Source organism: Entelurus aequoreus, linkage group LG21, assembly GCF_033978785.1.
Source record: "Entelurus aequoreus isolate RoL-2023_Sb linkage group LG21, RoL_Eaeq_v1.1, whole genome shotgun sequence".
Lineage (NCBI taxonomy): Eukaryota > Metazoa > Chordata > Actinopteri > Syngnathiformes > Syngnathidae > Entelurus > Entelurus aequoreus.
Genome location: NC_084751.1, coordinates 26,169,723 through 26,189,284, shown reverse-complemented (window position 1 = coordinate 26,189,284; position 19,562 = coordinate 26,169,723). Strand labels below are relative to the sequence as shown.

Below are 19,562 nucleotides of genomic sequence, written 5' to 3'. Positions count from 1 at the left end.
CTATTTAATAATACCACCTTAACATTTGACAACCAAACAATTAAACAAGGCGACTCGTTAAAGAATCTGGGTATTATCTTCGACCCAACTCTCTCGTTTGAGTCGCACATTAAGAGTGTTACTAAAACGGCCTTCTTTCATCTCCGTAATATCGCTAAAATTCGTTCCATTTTGTCCACAAGCGATGCTGAGATCATTATCCATGCGTTCGTTACATCTCGTCTCGATTACTGTAACGTTTTATTTTCGGGCCTCCCTATGTCTAGCATTAAAAGATTACAGATGGTACAAAATGCAGCTGCTAGACTTTTGACAAAAACAAGAAAGTTTGATCATATTACGCCTATACTGGCTCACTTGCACTGGCTTCCTGTGCACCTAAGATGCGACTTTAAGGTTTTACTACTTACGTATAAAATACTACACGGTCAAGCTCCTGCCTATCTTGCAGATTGTATTGTACCATATGTCCCGGCAAGAAATCTGTGTTCAAAGAACTCCGGCTTATTAGTGATTCCCAGAGCCCAAAAAAAGTCTGCGGGCTATAGAGCGTTTTCTATTCGGGCTCCAATACTATGGAATGCCCTCCCGGTAAAAGTTAGAGATGCTACCTCAGTAGAAGCATTTAAGTCTCATCTTAAAACTCATTTGTATACTCTAGCCTTTAAATAGACTCCCTTTTTAGACCAGTTGATCTGCCGTTTCTTTTCTTTTCTTTTCTACTCTGCTCCCAACCCGGGGTGGACCGCTAGCCTGTCCATCGGATGGGGACATCTCTACGCTGCTGACCCGTCTCCGCTCGGGATGGTTCCTGCTGGCCCCACCATGGACTGGACTTTCGCTGATGTGTTGGACTTTCACAATATTATGTCAGACCCACTCGACATCCATTGCTTTCGGTCTCCCCTAGAGGGGGGGTTACCCACATATGCGGTCCTCTCCAAAGTTTCTCATAGTCATTCACATTGACGTCCCACTGGGGTGAGTTTTCCTTGCCCGTATGTGGGCTCTGTACCGAGGATGTCGTTGTGGCTTGTACAGCCCTTTGAGACACTTGTGATTTAGGGCTATACAAATAAACATTGATTGATTGATTGATTGATATATATATATATATATGGAAGCGTGGAAAGGGTCCTATAATATTCTATACCATAATTCTCAAATTATTACTACGTGACATATTTTATTTTTTTATATTCAAGCACATTGTTACTGTTCAAACTGTGTGTAACGTTAAAATGCCCAAAAATTTTAAATATACTTGTTGAATAAAACCTCTGCCTTGTTTTTAATGAATTACTTAGGCCTACTATGCAACCATATTTTAATGTTGGTCATTATGGTGGTACTGGGAGAGCCAAGTGTTTACTGAGGTTGTACTTGGTGGAAAAAAAGTTTGAGAACCACTGTTCTACACAGTTCTGATGACATAATCTTCCATAGTCCACATGAGGTGCACTTTTTGAGCTACCTTACAACATGTGTGGGTGTCCAAAGGGTGACCTCGAAGCCATGTGTAGCTTGCAGCACATATTTAATGGCCTTAGGAATACTTCTAAAACACTAGTAAGAAGAACATGTTGAAAAGAATGACAGAAAAAAATGTAATGTTAGAATATAATAATAATATTAGAATATAATAAAACACATACCATTTTGCTCTACATTTTCATAAGGAGACACGTAATGCAGCTCATTGTTTTCATTCAAGGGGCCACTCTGACGTGTTCGATCCTTCCCGTGCAACTCCAAGGACGCCTGCAAGCAGCTCTTTTGATTTAGGTTAATCCTACATGTGCATGCTGATGACTACTGCAATATCGAAGTTCACCAAAAACAAAAGGTTATAGTCACCGATAGGAGGAAGAAAATACAGGATTCAACGCGTCAATGACAGTAATGTTTTAACCACACATATATCCATCCATCCATTTTCTACCGCTTGTCCCTTTCGGGGTCGCGGGGGGTGCTGGAGCCTATCTCAGCTGTATTCGGGCGACATACACCCTGGACAAGTTGCCACCTCGTCGCAGGGCCAACACAGATAGACAGACAACATAGCCACACATCCCCATTTCCGAAATAAACCTTGAAAATCACCGAATAAATCAGCATCCCCAGTATCCCCCAGCGATGGTCCCCAGCATCACTTGTTTGTGCTCTTGACTGACTAATAGATGCTTTTGCAATATGGCTTTAACATGTACCTGTAAACCAGTTTTAAATAAATCTTGTTAAGTCTTCCACTTGACCCAAGTCCAACAGTAATGAAAAAACTTTACATGTTAATACTACAAATTGTGAAGCGAATTATATTTTATTAGGGATGCCCTGATCAACATTTTTGACCTCCAAACCCAATTTATTTGCCACAGATCCATTCCCATTTCGAGTGCCGACGCAATGTTTTGACAATATATTATAGAACTGAAATTGTGGTATAGCATGTTTTCCTCTAGTTCTCCAGTGATAATGCTACGTGGAATAAACGTTCTTTAACTCTCGGCTTCTAGCAGCAACATGTTTGTTCTTGTCTTTCATTAGGATTGTTAATTGTGTGAATGCTCCAAAGCATTCACACATATGGTTTTCTACTCCAAAATTCATCTATTTATTCTTCTTCGTCTTCTTCTCCAGATTTTGGCGCGCATTGCCTTCCACATTTTTCAACCGATTCAAACCGTTCCAACTTCAAACTGTTCAGCCTAGTCAGGAATCGCGGGCTTTCCCTTGACAAATTCCAAAAATTCCCAGAATTCCCAGAATTCCAGGTTTTCTGAGACATTTTTCCCATTCAAAATGAATTGCCCATTTTTCAAACTTCCACCATTTCCACATTTTTCAACCGATTCAAACCATTCCACCTTCAACACATTACACTCACCCTGGAAATCCAAACGATTATTTTTACAAGTTAAAAAAAATTCCAGGGATTCCCAGAATTCCCTTTTTTGACCCTTTTTTCTGGCAAAAAATTCCTGGTTTTCCCGAAATTCCTGAAATTTCTTAATACTATTTCTCAATTAAAAATGTTAATACTTCAACATTTCTCGAAAGATTCGAAAAATGTCCAACACCAACGATTTCAACTCATTCAGAACATGCAAGTCTTTTAACATTTTCCAAAAAATTCCCGCTTTTCCCGAAATCCCCAAATTTCCATGAAATTCTCATTGAAACGAATGGGACATTTTTCAAAGTTTCATCCGATTCAAACGATTCCAACTTCAAAATAGTCAGCCTGTTCAAAATTGTGTGCTCTTCTTCAACAATTGTTTTTTTTTAATTCCCGGATTTCCAACAATTCCCAGTTTTCAGGGACATTTTTCCCATTCAAAATGAATTGGCCATATTTCAAACTTCCACCATTTCCACATTTTTCAACCGATTCAAACCATTCCACCTTCAACACATTACACTCAGCCTGGAAATCCAAACGATTATTTTTACAAGTTAAAAAAAATTCCAGGGATTCCCAGAATTCCCTTTTTTGACCCTTTTTTCTGGCAAAAAATTCCTGTTTTTCCCGAAATTCCTGGAATTTCTTAATACTATTTCTCAATTAAAAATGTTAATACTTCAACATTTCTCGAAAGATTTGAAAAATGTCCAACACCAACGATTTCAACTCATTCAGAACATGCAAGTCTTTTAACATTTTCCAAAAAATTCCCGCTTTTCCCGAAATCCCCAAATTTCCATGAAATTCTCATTGAAACGAATGGGACATTTTTCAAAGTTTCATCCGATTCAAACGATTCCAACTTCAAAATAGTCAGCCTGTTCAAAATTGTGTGCTCTTCTTCAACAATTGTTTTTTTTTAATTCCCGGATTTCCAACAATTCCCAGTTTTCAGGGACATTTTTCCCATTCAAAATGAATTGGCCATATTTCAAACTTCCACCATTTCCACATTTTTCAACCGATTAAAACCATTCCACCTTCAACACATTACACTCAGCCTGGAAATCCAAACTATTATTTTTCCAAGTTAAAAAAAATTCCAGGGATTCTCAGAATTCCCTTTTTTTCCCCTTTTTTCTGGCAAAAAAATTCCTGGTTTTCCCGAAATTCCTGGAATTTCTTAATACCATTTCTCAATTAAAAATGTTAATACTTCAACATTTCTCGACAGATTTGAAAAATGTCCAACACCAACGATTTCAACTCATTCAAAACATGCAAGTCTTTTAACATTTTCCAAAAAATTCCCGCTTTTCCCGAAATCCCCAAATTTCCATGAAATTCCCATTAAAACGAAATGGACATTTTTCAAAGTTTAATCCGATACAAACGGTTCCAACTTCAAAATATTCAGCCTGTTCAAAATTGTGTGCTCTTCTTCAGCAATTTTTTTAAAAAAATCCCAGATTTCCAACAATTCCCAGTTTTCAGGGACATTTTCCCCATTGAAAATGAATTGTCCATTTTTCAAACTTCCACAATTCGCACAGTTTTCAATCTATTCAAACCATCCCAACATCAACACAAATCGTTATACTTGTATAGCGCTTTTCTACCTTTTTTTTTTAAAGGAACTCAAAGTGCTTTCCACATCCACCCATTCACACACACATTCACACACTGATGGCGGGAGCTGCCATGCAAGGCGCTAACCAGGACCCATCAGGAGCAAGGGTGAAGTGTCTTGCTCAAGGACACAACGGACGTGACTAGGATGGTAGAAGGTGGGGATTGAACCAGTAACACTCAGATTGCTGGCACGGCCACTCTCCCAACTTCGCTACGCCGTCCCTCAACACATTCCACACATTCAAACTAACACTTTCCCAAGTTCCAAACCAAATTCCATTTTTCCTGGAAATGCAAACTCTTCGACATTCAACCCATTTAAAAATTCAAACTATTCTTACATTCATACTAAATTCTGTCAGCATTTCACTTCAGCATTGGAGCATTCACATGCAATTCCTTCAGGGATTACCTCATCTAGTTATAGGCAAAATTCCCCCAAAAAGTGCAGTTTGAGTTAAGAAGAGGCAAATATCGGCTTATATAACTTTATAGCGACAGACAAAATCGAGTTTCAAATAATAATAATAATAATAATAATAAAATATCAATGGCATATCAAATAAAATGTAAATAAAAATTGAATGCCTCTTTTCTATTTGCAGCCTTCTGAGGTAAATATCAAAAAAACTTTTTCCACAGGCTAATAATACATTTGAAAATAAAATAACAATAATGAATGAATCAAACATTCAAACCTTGAAGTAGCAAGAGAAAGTGCATGAATAAAACGTTAATTATTGCTCAGTTTGCTACACGGATTTGCTTTAACACTGAATATGGAACAAGCAACGCTTATATAAATTAATAGTGCAAAATCAACTTTCAAAAAACAAACGCAAAAACATCAATGGTATATTAAATAACATTTAAATAAAAAATTGAATGCCTCTTTTCTATTTGCAGCCTTCTGAGGTAAATATCAACATTAACTTGGTGGGCGGGGCTGGGGGGGTGTATATTGTAGAGTCCCGGTAAACTTAGTGCTGCAAGGGGTTCTGGGTATTTGTTATGTTGTGTTTATGTCGTGTTACGGTGCGGATGTTCTCCCGAAATGTGTTTGTCATTCTTGTGTGGTGTGGGTTCACAGTGTGGCGCATATTTGTAACAGTGTTAAAGTTGTTTATACGGCCACCCTCAGTGTGACCTGTATGGCTGTTGACCAAGTATGCCTTGCATTCACTTGTGTGTGAGAAAAGCCGCATATATTATGTGACTGGGCCGGCACGCTGTTTGTATGGAGGAAAAACGGACGCGACAACAGTTTGTAGAGGACGTTGAAGGCAGTGCCTTTAAGGCAGGCCCCCAATAATGTTGTCTGGGTGGAAATCGGGAGAAAGGTTGCCCTGGGAGATTTTCGGGAGAGGTACTGAAGTTCGGGAGCCTCCCGGGAAAATCGGGAGGGTTGGCAAGTATGAGTATTAGTGGTGAATGCGGTGTTACAGCGGCACCACAGCTGTATAATACCGGCGGGCCAGTTCTAATGTTAATTTGATATTGCCTCAAGGGCCAAATTAAATTACACGGCGGGCCAAATTTGGCCGGCGGGCCAGAGTTTGACACACATGCCCTAGTGTGTGAATGTGAATGTGAATATTGTCCGTCTGTGTTGGCCCTGTGATGAGGTGGCGACTTGTCCAGGGTGTACCCCGCCTTCCGCCCGAATGCAGCTGAGATAGTCTCCAGCACCCCCCCGCGACCCCGAACGGGACAAGCGGTAGAAAAATGGATGGATGGAGTCCCATGATGATATGCAGCTTCGTATGGAAATGTCTTAGCTTAATTAGCATACCCACGTTGCATCCGTTTTAGCATGCTCCATCCCATCCATTTCCTACCGCTTGTCCCTAAAACTAAAAATAAGAAAATGGCTCCTGCATCCTACACAACTCAAGCATGCGTGCGACTTGAGGACCATGGACAGCTCCGTGAGGCAGGAGCAGGCATGTGCTGACACACACAAGCCCGGGCTGGGCGTGCTTTTAACGGGTGGAGCGGACCGTGAAGCGGGCACCGTGTGGCCGACTGGTGCCTGCGTGCACCTGTGCTCCTTACTCCCATCCTGCACACTAACAATGCTGCGGGGCCTTCCCTTTCTGTGGGCACATTCCATCACATTGGAGCGTCAAAATGACATCATTTGGGGAAAAAAAAAAAAAAAAAAAAAAACCTGAGAGTGTCTGCACAAAAATGCGCCCCCCCCCCCGCCTCCTCCCTATCCCCTCCATCCGTCATCTCCCCGCCGCCTGCAGCAGCAATGTTTACAGTCATGATGGTGCATTGGCACCGGTGCACAGGTTAGGACGCCCGCAATATGTCGCAACCTGCAAAACAAACCCAGCGGTGCCCTTTTTTCCCCTCCCGCCATGCAAGGACATTCGTGCAAAGCAGACGCGCAATGAAACACCCACCGCGGACGTGTTAATAAACATGACATGTCTGTGGGGGGGGCGTGAAAAGGTGAGAGTGCGGAAGAAGAAAAGGTGTTGGTTTCTTACCTAAAGTCGCTATAGGGGTGAATGATCCAGTATCCTGCCGTCTGGACCCTCTCCTGCTCCTTTTCCACCGCTTTCTGGCTGCCGAACATCCGCAGGGAGAACTTATTGACTCCGGGCTGCATCATGGCCCCGAATTGCCTCTGCATGAACCCGTGCTGCCTGGCCGCCCCCTCCAGGTCGTCGAAGCCCACCATGGCCTCCTCCCGCTCCCCCTTGAAGCTGACGGAGTTGCCGTGCTCCTTCGTGTTCTGGCTGCCGGTGCTGTTTTTCTGCACAGAGTCCTGCCTCTGGAAGACGTTATTCCCGTCCGCCTTCTCCTCCTTGCTGCCGGAGAACGAGTTGGATTTGTCCTCCATGCTGCGTGTGTTGGCGTCTGCAGACTAGCCGTGGTTTTTTTCCTCCCTCCCTTTTGAGCTTCTTCTTCTTCTTCTGGTCCTCCTCCCGGTGTCCTTCACAGTGCTTCAGCTCCTCCGCCTTCCGACGTGAGTGCTGCAAACTGAGACCGAGTGGCCGAGAGACCCTCCTCCCACTCCACACCCTCCTCCTCCTCCTCCTCCCTGCTCCGTGGATCAGCTTCTTGGGTTGCCGCCATCTACCGACGGGACCTGGGCCCGAACCGTCCACAGTCTACACCAGGGGTCGCCAACCCGCGGCTCTAGAGCCGCATGTGGCTCTTTAGCGCCGCCCTAGTGGCTCTCTGAAGCTTTTTCAAAAATGTATGAAAAATGGAAAAAGATGAGGGGAAAAAAACCCATTTTTTTTGTTTTAATATGGTTTCTGTATGAGGACAAACATGACACAAACCTCCCTAATTGTTATAAATCACACTGTTTATATTAAACATGCTTCACTGATTCGAGTATTTGGCGAGCGCCGTTTTGTCCTACTAATTTTGGCGGTCCTTGAACTCACCTTTAGTTTGTTTCCATGTATAACTTTCTCCGACTTTCTAGGATGTGTTTTATGCCACTTGTTTTTCCGTCTCATTTTGTCCACCCGACTGTTAACGTTGTGCGTGAATACACAAAGGTGAGTTTTGTTGATGTTATTGACTTGTGTGGAGTGCTAATCAAACATATTTGGTCACTGCATGACTGCAAGCTAATCGATGCTAACATGCTATTTAGGCTAGCTATATGTACATATTGCATCATTATGCCTCGTTTGTAGCTATATTTGAGCTCATTTAGTTTCCTTTAAGTCATCTTAATTCAATGTATATCTCATGACACACTATCTGTATGTAATATGGCTTCTAATTTGTTGCGGCTCCAGACAGATTTGTTTTTGTATTTTTGCTCCAATATGGCTCTTTCAACATTTTAGGTTGCCGACCCCTGGTCTACACGAACACACACACACACACACACACACTCGTCTCACTATAGAACATTGCACTTAATTTGCATACCGTGCATCGTGGGAGCCCCCTACCCACCCGTGTCTGCAGTTCCACGCGTGCCATCCAATGCACCAGGGACACCTGCACACTCCACTGACTGCATTAGCTGTGTCAGCAATTTTGCATCTTAAAGAGATAATAATGCCTGCACAATCGTGCACAGAGGACGAGGTACTGGCAATGGCAAAGATTTAAAGGTTGCTTATTGCAGGGGGGTCAGCAACCCGCGGCTCTCGAGCCGCATGCGGCTCTTTAGTGCAGTGTTTTTCAACCACTGTGCCGCGGCACACTGAAATACAGTATGGTGTGCCGTGGGAGCAGGGACGTGCACATGATTATAGAGAGGCAGGGGCTCAAAGTCAGAAAAGGGCAGGAATTTTTTTTTTGGTCCTTTACACAATATGGAAATTAATGTAAAATTAAATTTGCTAATAGGAAGCTAACTACTTAGCTGTGTGTCCTTTGTAGGTAAAAGTGATTGCCATTTCTTTTGTGTCAACAAATTATGGTCATAATGAGTTAATTCACATTATCATAGGCTTGGAAGACATGAAAAGCAACAAAACACTAGTTTATTATTAGGCTATTTATTTTTAAAGATAAGCACTTTAATATTGAACATTAAACAGTGCAACATGAACTTTGAAAAAAAATACAAAAATAAATACCCAAATGGAAAAAACTTCAATGTGAAAATCTGTCCTTCTTCCCTTAACTTGATGAAAACACCATCAAGTTGTAACGTATGGTCTTTCTCACTTAATGCTCAGACTAAACAACTGAAACGCAATACAGGGCCAAAAATATGGACCAGGGGCCAGTAGAGGGCTGTATCCTTTCTTTTTTTGGCATTGTGCTGCAGGCATAATCAACATGAATCAATTTTAAATACAGATGGTAATATTCCGAACAGATAACCTACATCTAATATCCCCAGAATGCTGAAATTATTATTATTATTAATAATTATTATTATTATTATAATTATTATTATTATCATTATCATTCTTATTATTGTTATCATTATTATTATTATTTTGTTAACCCACACAGTAATAAAGTCACAATAAACTTTGTATCTAAAACTCTACTGTGAGAAAAATGTGATCCGCCGTAAACACAGTGCATTTTATTTTGAAAATTAACCCGGTGTTTTATTTTGTATTTTGTTCACTATTTCCTGTCCCGCACGATCCGCTCTGCTCTGTGCGGACTTGATGTGCCGTGCTCAATTGATGCGCCGTGCTCCGACGTCCGGCAAAAACAGAAGCTGACACATTGAATAATACAGCGTTTTTCTGAAATATTACCCATATTAGATGCTGAATAAGTGGACGGCGACTAGACCATAACATAACTCAAAGGTTCAAGTTGCTCCACTGTCACGTCTCAGGGGCGCAGTTGGCTCTCTCTCCTCTCACTTACTCACACTCGCCCTCTCTCTCTCTCTCTCTCTGGCGTAACGGAAGGCTCAAACAACCCGGTATTACAAGAAAACGTGGAGTTTTTGTACCGCTGTTTTTTTTTTACATCTCTGACAGGAATTTATTAATGTTGTTTAAAGGAAAAAAATATATAAAAAAACACACACGCAGAGGGCACTTTTTAAGACGAGGCAAAAAAGGGCAGGGGCTCGAGCACCCATAGGGCCCTATGTGTGCACGTGCCTGCGTGGGAGATTATGTAATTTATGTAATAAAAGTATTTTTTTGAAAACCAATAGTTATAATCCGCAAATAATGTGCCGTTGTTGAGTGTCTGTGCTGTCTAGAGCAGTGTTTTTAGGATAGGATAGGTCTTTCTTGTCATTGCACAAGTACAACGAAACTTTGTTTTCAGCACCAACCCGGTCAAGATTAGACAGACAAACAAACAGTGTACAGGGTTACAGAACAGGAACGCTGATGGGTCGCCACAAGGCACCCCGTAAAAGGAGGAGGAAAAATGTAAAACGCTGGGGAAGGATGAGTAAGAAAAATACAATCTAGACAGTCTGGAGTGGGAAAAAAACCTCCATAGCAAAACACATATACATAATATAACATACATCTCGAGATATCTAGCAACAGAGGGAAGGGAGTGCGGGGTCATGGTGGCAGGGCGCAGCTCTCAGGCGCTGACCATTTTTCATCACCCCTATGGGATTTGCGTCGAGGGCATTGGATTGGGGGGGTATGTATGTGTTGGGTCAACGTTCCCTCTAAGGTGCGCGCCTGCGCAATTGCGTACTGCTCAAGCGTCCTCTGCGCACAGCAATTATATGCCGCGCACCAAATCAAATCTCATCTGAATTCTAAACAAAATAAACATTTATTCTGTGTAATTTTGCAATGCAACTCTGAGTGACAGTGACAACAGGCGGCCCTAACGGTGTTCGTCAACACCGTTCAATTGAACACCGTTCAATTATTGTAACGTCTATCGAGATGCTTCGAGGACAGGAATTATATCGATTACTTTATTGAGCAAAACTGTTTATATTCGGCCATAACCACACCAAATACATGAGTAAAACACTTCTATCTCGAAAAACTAGTAATTTTCCGCCGTACAAACCAGGCCAAAACCAACTTGTCATCTGTCACCAACATGCATACCACTAAGCCACTGGTGCGTTTATGGCCACACAAAAAGTCGGACAACTCAAACACCACACAAAGTTACACTATGACTCCTCAGTCATACGTGTGCTTATTCTACTGTCATTTATTATTAATGTTAATTTATTGATATTAATCATGGAATGCTGTTACTAGATAAAGTTACAGGAATGCACACTTCATCCTATGCTTACATTTCATTGTGCAACATGATGTCGTGCTGTCGCTGGTCCAAAGTCAACAACAACAGGTGTGTGTCCATGAGAGACAAGAAGGGAGTTTGTTGTGTCTTCGCTGCACTGCCCTTCGGGAGAGTCTCGAAGCCAGGGAAACAAACCAAGTTAGATTGTTTTGTAAACGAGTGAAAATAAAATTTGCTTTTCACTCTAAATTGTCTATGACTGGTCCTCAAACCTACGGGTCAGACAGTCCGATGTGATCCAAAATCACAAGAGTGTCCACAGTTCCTCCCGCGTCCTCCAATAATTTTTTTTCAACCTTTTTTAAGCCAAGGCACATTATTTTTCATTGAAAAAATCCCGAGGCACACCACTAGCAGAAAACATTAAAAAATGAAACTCAGCAGCCGATATTAACAGTAAAAAAATTGTTCTCGCAATTGTTGGATATAAATTCAAACCATAAATAAGCATGCATCACTATAGCTCTTGTCTCAAAGTAGGTGTACTGTCACATCACGCCGTGACTTATTTTGAGTTGTTTTGGTGTTTTCCTGTGTGTAGTGTTTTAGTTCTTGTCTTGCGCTCCTATTTTGGTGTTGATTGTCTTGTCATGTACGGATGTACTTTGTGGACGCCGTCTGCTGCTCCACACGCTGTAAGTCTTTGCTGTTGTCCAGCATTCTGTTTTTGTTTTTGTTTTGCATAGCCAATCCCGAAGCTTCAATACCTTTTGCTTATTTTTGGTTTAAGCATTAGATACATTTTTACCTGCACCCTGCCTCCCGCTGTCGTCTGCATATTGTGATCACGACAAACCATGTTTCCGACATCCACAAAGCAATTAGCTACCTGCTGCCACCTGCTAATATGGAAGAGTATTACACGGTTACGCTGCTGAGCTCTAGACAGCACCGACACTCAACAACAGCACATTATTTGCGGATTATAATTACTGGTTTGCAAAAAATATTTTTAACCCAATTAGGTGAAATGACATAATCTCCCACGGCACACCAGACAATATCTCACGATACAGTAGTGTGCTGTGGCACAGTGGTTGGAAAACACTGGTCTAGAGCTAGGCAGAGTAACCGTGTTATACTCTTCCATATCAGTAGGTGGCAACAGCTACAATTGCTTTGTATATGTCGGGAACGACGATGACGGTTTGTTGTGATCCCAATATGCAGACGACAGCGGGAGGCAGCGTGCAGGTAAAGCAAAAATAAACAAAAGGTGAGTGCCGCTGAGAAAAGGCATTGAAGCTTAGGGAAGGCTATGCAAAATTAAACTAAAAACTGAACTGGCTGCAAAGTAAAGAAAAACAGAATGCTGGACGACTGCAAAGACTTACAGAGTGAGGAGCAGACGGCGTCCACAAATCAACAATGTCCCCACAAAGAAGGATAGCGTACGCACAACTGAAATATTCTTGATTGCTAAAACAAAGCAGGTGCGGGGAATATCGCTCAAAGAAAGACATGAAACTGCTACAGGAAAAAAACAACCAAAAACAGGAAAAAGCCACAAAAATAGGAGCGCAAGACAAGAACTCAAACACTACACACAGGAAAACAGCAAAAAACTCAAAATAAGTCACAACGTGATGTGACAGGTCGTGACAGTACAACTACTTTGAGACAAGAGCTATAGTGATGCATGGTTGGTTATGGTTTAAATTCATATCCAACAATTGCGAGAATGACTTTTTACTGTCAATATCGACTGCTGAGTTTCATTTTTTTATGTTTTCTGCTGGTGGTGTGCCTCCGGATTTTTACAATTTAAAAATTTGTGCCTTGGCTCAAAAAAGGTTGAAAAACACTGCTTTAGTGCCGCCCTAGTGGCTTCCTGGAGCATTTTTAAAAAAGGATTGAAAATGGAAAAAGATGGGGGAAATGTTTTTTTTGTTTGTTTTAGTATGTTTTTTGTTTGGGGACAAACATGACACAAACTAGGGTTGTACAGTACACGGGTATTAGTATAGTACCGTGATACTAATGAATCATATTCGGTACTATACCTGCCTCTAAAAAGTACCGGTCCCCCATGTCGTGTCATGCAGGCGAGCATTTTTGCCAATGGCTTAATGACTAAAGATAAAGGAGACGTTATAACACTGAAACGCCCTCAGGAAGAGGTGTCTTTAGCATGAACAATTAAAACGATCATCGAGTTTTTGAGCACACTGCGCACAAGCGAATGAAATGCATACCTAATCAACAGCCATACATGTCACACTAAATGTGGCCGTATGAACAACGCCAACACATGCGCCATATAGTGAAACCACACTAAACAACAATGACAAACACATTTTGGGAGAATATTTGCACCACAACACAACATAAACACTACAGAACAAATTCCCAGAATTCCCTGCAGCACCAACTCTTTCGGGACGCTACGATATAAATAAACGCCATTGGTGGATCTACACCTAACATCCACTGTAATGATACTAAGTACAGGAGCGTATCTAGACAATACTACTATGATTACATCAATATTTTTTAGCATCACAAAATCTTCTTTCGTTTTTTTTTTATTTGTATTATGTTTATTAACTCAGAATATATGTCCCTGGACACATGAGGACTTTGAAAATGACCAATGTATGATCCTGTAACGACTCGGATTGATACCCAAGTTTGTGGTATCATCCAAAACTAATGTAAAGCATCCAAACAACAGAAGAATAAGTGATTATTACATTTTAACATAAGTGTAGATAGAACATGTTAAAAGAGAAAGTAAGCAGATATTAACAGTAAATGAACAGTTAGATTAATAATTCATTTTCTACCACTATCTATCAGTTGAGGAAAATAATCAGACTACATAAATAACATACTTGAATTTATCTTGATAGATTGAAAATTAACACCAATGAGTTGAATGCCGCTGAGATAAGCTCCAGCACCCCCCGCGACCCCGAAAGGGACAAGCGGTAGTAAATGGATGGATGGATGGAGTTGACCGATGAACATTGTCACATCCTTTATTCAGAAAATATAAATAACGACAAATAAAGATAGAATACTATTACCCGCAACATGTAAGTGTAAAACAAACAAAAAAACATTATGATTTGTACATTTTCAGAATGTGCTTGTTCTATTTTTAAACAAATATCTGAAGTTGTCTATATTTTTAAGTTATCGTGCCGTGATTTTACCAGTCCGGCTTACTTGGAAGAAGATATTTCTCCATGTGGCCCCTGATCTAAAATGAGGTTAACACCCCTGGTTTACATGTAAAATCTTTTACTTCTTCTTTGTCTGATTTTGTCCACCAAAAGTTTTATGCTGTGCGTGAATGCACAAAGGTACGCTTTGTTGATGTTATTGACTTGTTGGTATATTTGGTCATATATTTGCTGTGACGATCTGTCACCTTATTTCTGTTTTTTTCCTTGTTTTGTATTCACTTCCTGTCAGTGCTCTTGTATTGTTTCCACTTCCTGCTTGTCCAGCTGAGCGCTGTGTTTTTTCCCTCACCTGCTGTTGATTGGCAGCCAATCAGCATGTTCCTATTCATGCCCGTCTCGCACACTCCTCAGTGCTCGAGAATTGACTTATGTTTGGTCCAGTACATGCAAAACTGCTTCCTCCTCTGTTTTGAGTAAATTAAACTCATCTTACCTGCTCTCCGTTCTTCTGGTTCCTGCATTTTGGGGTCACAAATACGGCAGTCATGCGAGCTCCAAACAGTTTTATTTTACTTCTTTTCTTTCTTTTTTTTTTACCAAACTATTGACTAAACTACTTTTAATTTTCTGTTTGGTTTTCAAAGCTGTAACAAAATATCAGACTATTTTAAATTGAATTGCCAAGCCTCCAATTCGATTCCTATCATGTCCATAGACACTAAGGGGCATATTTGCATTTTATGCGGGGATTATTATATTACATTTTGACAGATAAACTGGCATTTGAGTTATAACTTCAATTTTAGACAGTCGTCACTACAACAGCCTACTCACAATAAATACATCATGTTCACTCTGTTGATCATAAATGACGATTTGTTTCAGTTCCAACCAATGAAAACAAATGCATCCTTTCATATCTAATCTTCCATGGTAATCTTTTCTTAGTCATTTGATGGATTGTTTATAGCGGTGAATGTTTAGCGCTTTATATCAATCTGATATATTTCTCGCTACAGTTGTGATAAATCAGTTGAATAAATAGCAGAAGTCTCTTTTTCTGTGACAGAACCCAAGTGTTGTTAATGGGTTTAATTAAAGACTGTTTAGCGCCTCTTGTCCAACTAAGTCCAAATGGATGATGTGGGACAGGTTCATTTTGATTAATTGCTACCTTTAATGGGACTAAATAATATGTGTCGGGAAGATCATTTCACTTCATTTGTCTTTCTTTGCTAACCCTCAAAATTAAATACAGTGTCACAGTTCTGCTAAGATAGCCCAGAGTCAAAATGAGGTTGAATCACTTAGTAAAGCCTCGGACCATGCGAACAATTACAATAACAATAACAACAACAGCAAAAGCATAATAATGTTAGCTAAAGTGCTAACATAACAGTCAAATTTGAATAGCAACGTCATGCAAAGTTAACCTTTTCGCTAAGGAAAAATAACACTCTTGAAAGAAAGTGAGTGGGAAGGACAACGACAAGAAGAAGAAGTGGATGCTATTCAGTGAATTAAAGAAATAAATCATCAAAAACAGGACCGGGTGTGTCGGCAACTTTGTGCCGCTGCTAGTCTGCACCACACTGTAGCAGATTGCGTCAAACGCTAGCCAAGAATGTTCAAATAATATCCAAATGGTGGACATTTAGCCATGAAAATATGGAGAAGCTGCTGATCGTGTGTTTGACTGGGAAGCAGCTGGAAGGAGATACTGTAGCAGTCCACTCTCCAAAGTAAATGCTGCACATTTGTACAATATTTATTATCTAAACGTTAGTTGTTTTTTTTAAAGCTAAAGAAAAACAACTTTACCAGATTTACAGCACCCGTGTCTATGGTTGACGAATAGTTGGCAGAGTTATTTTAAGATGTGTAGAGAAGCCTTTTTTGCCCCACAAAGCGGACAGGCTTTAAGGACACATTATTGTTATAAAAACATAAACAAGCCAGCAGGCACAAGACATTGATACAACGTTAATTATACATACATGTCCTTTAAAACTGACTTTGAAACAACATTGCAAAATAGCTTTATTTGAAAATTGAGACAACATTGATGAACTGCTCAGTTAGAGTGTCCGCCCTGAGACTGGAAGGTCGTGACTTCAAACCCCGGCCGAGTCATACCAAAAAGACTATAAAAATGTGACCCATTGCCTCCCTACTTGGCACTCAACATCAAGAGTTAGAATTGGGGGTTAAATCACCAAAATGATTCCCGAGCGCGGCCACCGCTTCTGCTCACTGCTCCCCTCACCTCCCAGAGGGTGAACATGGGGATGGGTCAAATGCAGAGGATAATTTCACCACATCTAGTGTGTGTGTGACTATCGTTGGCACATTTTAACTTTAACTTTTAACGTTAGATCCACGTTGTTGGTTGGGAAATGACCATATTTCCCTAAATAACCCTAACCCTAACCCAAATTTCAACGGTCAAATCAACTCCAGAACCCAACATTGATTACAATGTTGTCAAAAAGCGTTATGTTTGAGTTGCTCGACGTCAGGACCTAATTCAACAAGATCTCAACATTGTTTTAACCCTTGTGTGGTGTTCGGGTCTGTAGGACCCGTTTTCAAGTTTTATTAAAAGAAAAATTATACAATTAATACATTTTTCAAACTGAGACTCACTGACTTTGGCTCACTTTCTGTGAAGAACATATATCAGAATACATATTTAATGACCACACACCATACACCCCCCCTACACATTTCTATTACATGTAAGATGCCCGTGTCCACTGGACCCGGGGCTAACAGAAGTGTAGAAATTGATGTTCTGTGTACCACACACACACACACACAGCAGGCCTAGACAGGAGGAGGACAGAGTGTAGGTACACAGAACATCAGAGGGTCAAATGTGCGAGAAAATGAGAGCAGACAGTGTTGACAAACAATGTTGCAACCTTGTGTGGGACCCGCAGGTGCAGAAACACAAAAGCAGAATCCCTTTGGGATGCAGAAACTGGGAGAGAAATTTTCCGTGCAGCGTTCATATTGTTGTTACTCAGCCAGCGTTTGTGGGTCGGATGGACCCGTTGCATTTTGTGGCTTTTAATGCCTCACAATCAAACACTTTTATGTTAAAATACTGAACAGATGTTTATTGGGATAAGGTAAACATTTGTTCAGTATTTTAACATAAAAGTGTTTGATTGTGAGGCATTAAAAGCCACAAAATGCAACGGCTCCATCCGACCCACAAACGCTGGCTGAGTAACAACAATATGAACATTACACAAGGGTTAATGTCTTGTGCCTGATCGAAAATGATGTTTTTTTCGCAATAGGGGACTTTTAAATTGCAATAAAAGTCATATTTACTGTAAATAACTAAGGAGGATATTAGCTGGGATATTTTGCATGTTTGAGGGTGACTTGTTACGTAACGATCCAAATGTTACCCTAACTGAAACAGACATCCCTTGATTTATTTTCCTCTTTTTTTCCCCTGTCGCTTTTCTCTCGGAGTTTGTGTTAGCGGTGGATTAGTTGGCATGCCAACTGTTCGACCCCTTCACATGGCTTGTGTAACTTTTAGTAGCACCGTTAATGGTACTGGGAGGAAGGAGGGCTCCGGGGGTGGGGATCAAGATTGCGTAAGATTTATGGCTGAAGTAATACTGATATTGAACAAAGTGCAAATCCCAGATGGCTGATGTCAGAGGACACAAATATATTTACAGAGTCAAAGAGTCACGAAGGGACATTTTAATCCGCTCAGTTCTTATTCAACCGTACAGACAGAAAAGTCTTGTAATAGATGTCCGGAAATACACCGAAAATTCCAATCGCCTACCTCAGACTCATGTGTTCTGTACGCTGGACTGATGGCGACGTTTGATTGGTCGGCTAAGATTGCATTGTGTCTCTAAGATTACATCCAGTCATCTCTGCTTACGGTCAATAGCTCATCTTGACATGAGGCATTTCTTAGCCCCGCACTGGCAGCTATTACTTATGCCACAAATAGCATCAGCCGCCGCACAATGGCAGCGTTGCATTACAGTGCCCCCCCACCACCCCCCATCCTAATTTCTGTTTTTCCTTTTGCAAGTCATCGGACGCGAGTTCAGAGTTAGTGTGTCAACGTGACCTCTCCTTTCAGGTCATAACTGATTCAAACTATCTCAACAGGAGGAGAGGCCAAACATGGCAACTCATTCTCTTGTCATCATTGGGCTCCTGCCCCGTCACGGACTATTTTAATTAAACCCTGATTAGGGCCCGGAAGGAGAGTGGTGTTCTAATAGGATTGAGAGTTTGGTCCGCCTCCAGGCTGAGGGTATCATGATATATCGTGGACTGCAGGGATGAGGCTAGACGGGAACCAGCTAAGACAAAAGGTTGGCTTGAGTACAAACCAGCCCGAGTGTAAACAAACTGCAGCATTCTGGGAGTCAGTGAAGGATAGGATCATAAATGTCAAGAGATATTGGGATATATCAGACTTTATTATGGTTGAATGACTGGATATCAATGTGCAGACATTCTAAGAACCATCCTCAGATCCCATTTCTGACACCAAATGTGTTTTACAACTAGGGATGATGTTTGATAAGAAATTATCGAGTTCGAGCCCATTATCGAATCCTCTTATCGAATCCTCTTATCGAATCCTCTTATCGAACCGATTCCTAATCGATTCTCTTATCGAATCCAGATAGTTTGTTGTAAATGGAAAAAAACACAATATTTGGTTTAACAAAAGCTCACTTTTATTTTATAAGAAAAATAAATAAATAAATAAATAAATAAATAAATATTGACTGTTACCCCCCTAAAAAAATAAAATAAATAAATATTGACTGTTGTTACCCAAAGTATATTAAGTGGGATTTTTCAGAAAAACAAATATATACAGTAACACAAAAACAACCTGTCTCTGTGATCACTATAGGTGAATAGCCATGCCTTGAAGCGTTTTTTCCGGTCCATTATTTTTGCCTCTACAGGAAATGACGTAGCTCAGTCATTACATTTCCTGTGATGTCCCAAAGGGCATTTCTTGTGGAACGGGATTTGTTCCCAGGGATTCGAATAAAGAACCAACTCTTTTTCTTTACTATAGTGGCCTCGATAACAAAAAGGGATTCCTGTCCATGGAATCGGTTCTTTTCTTATCAAACGGTTCTTTTCTTATCGAACAACCGGGAGAACCGGTTTCGAACATC

At 40.8% G+C, this 19,562-nt stretch overlaps 1 protein-coding gene across 1 annotated transcript in view; it reads right to left on the bottom strand.

The window, feature by feature from the left end:
- The window catches only part of LOC133638555 (potassium/sodium hyperpolarization-activated cyclic nucleotide-gated channel 1), a 251,995-nt gene extending 244,425 nt beyond the window's left edge, over window positions 1-7,570 (bottom strand). The window contains 1 exon segment of the mRNA XM_062031299.1: window positions 7,036-7,570. Within this exon segment, the coding sequence (XP_061887283.1) occupies window positions 7,036-7,391 (356 nt within the window). The 5' untranslated portion in view covers window positions 7,392-7,570.
- Between the last annotated feature and the right edge of the window lie 11,992 nt (window positions 7,571-19,562).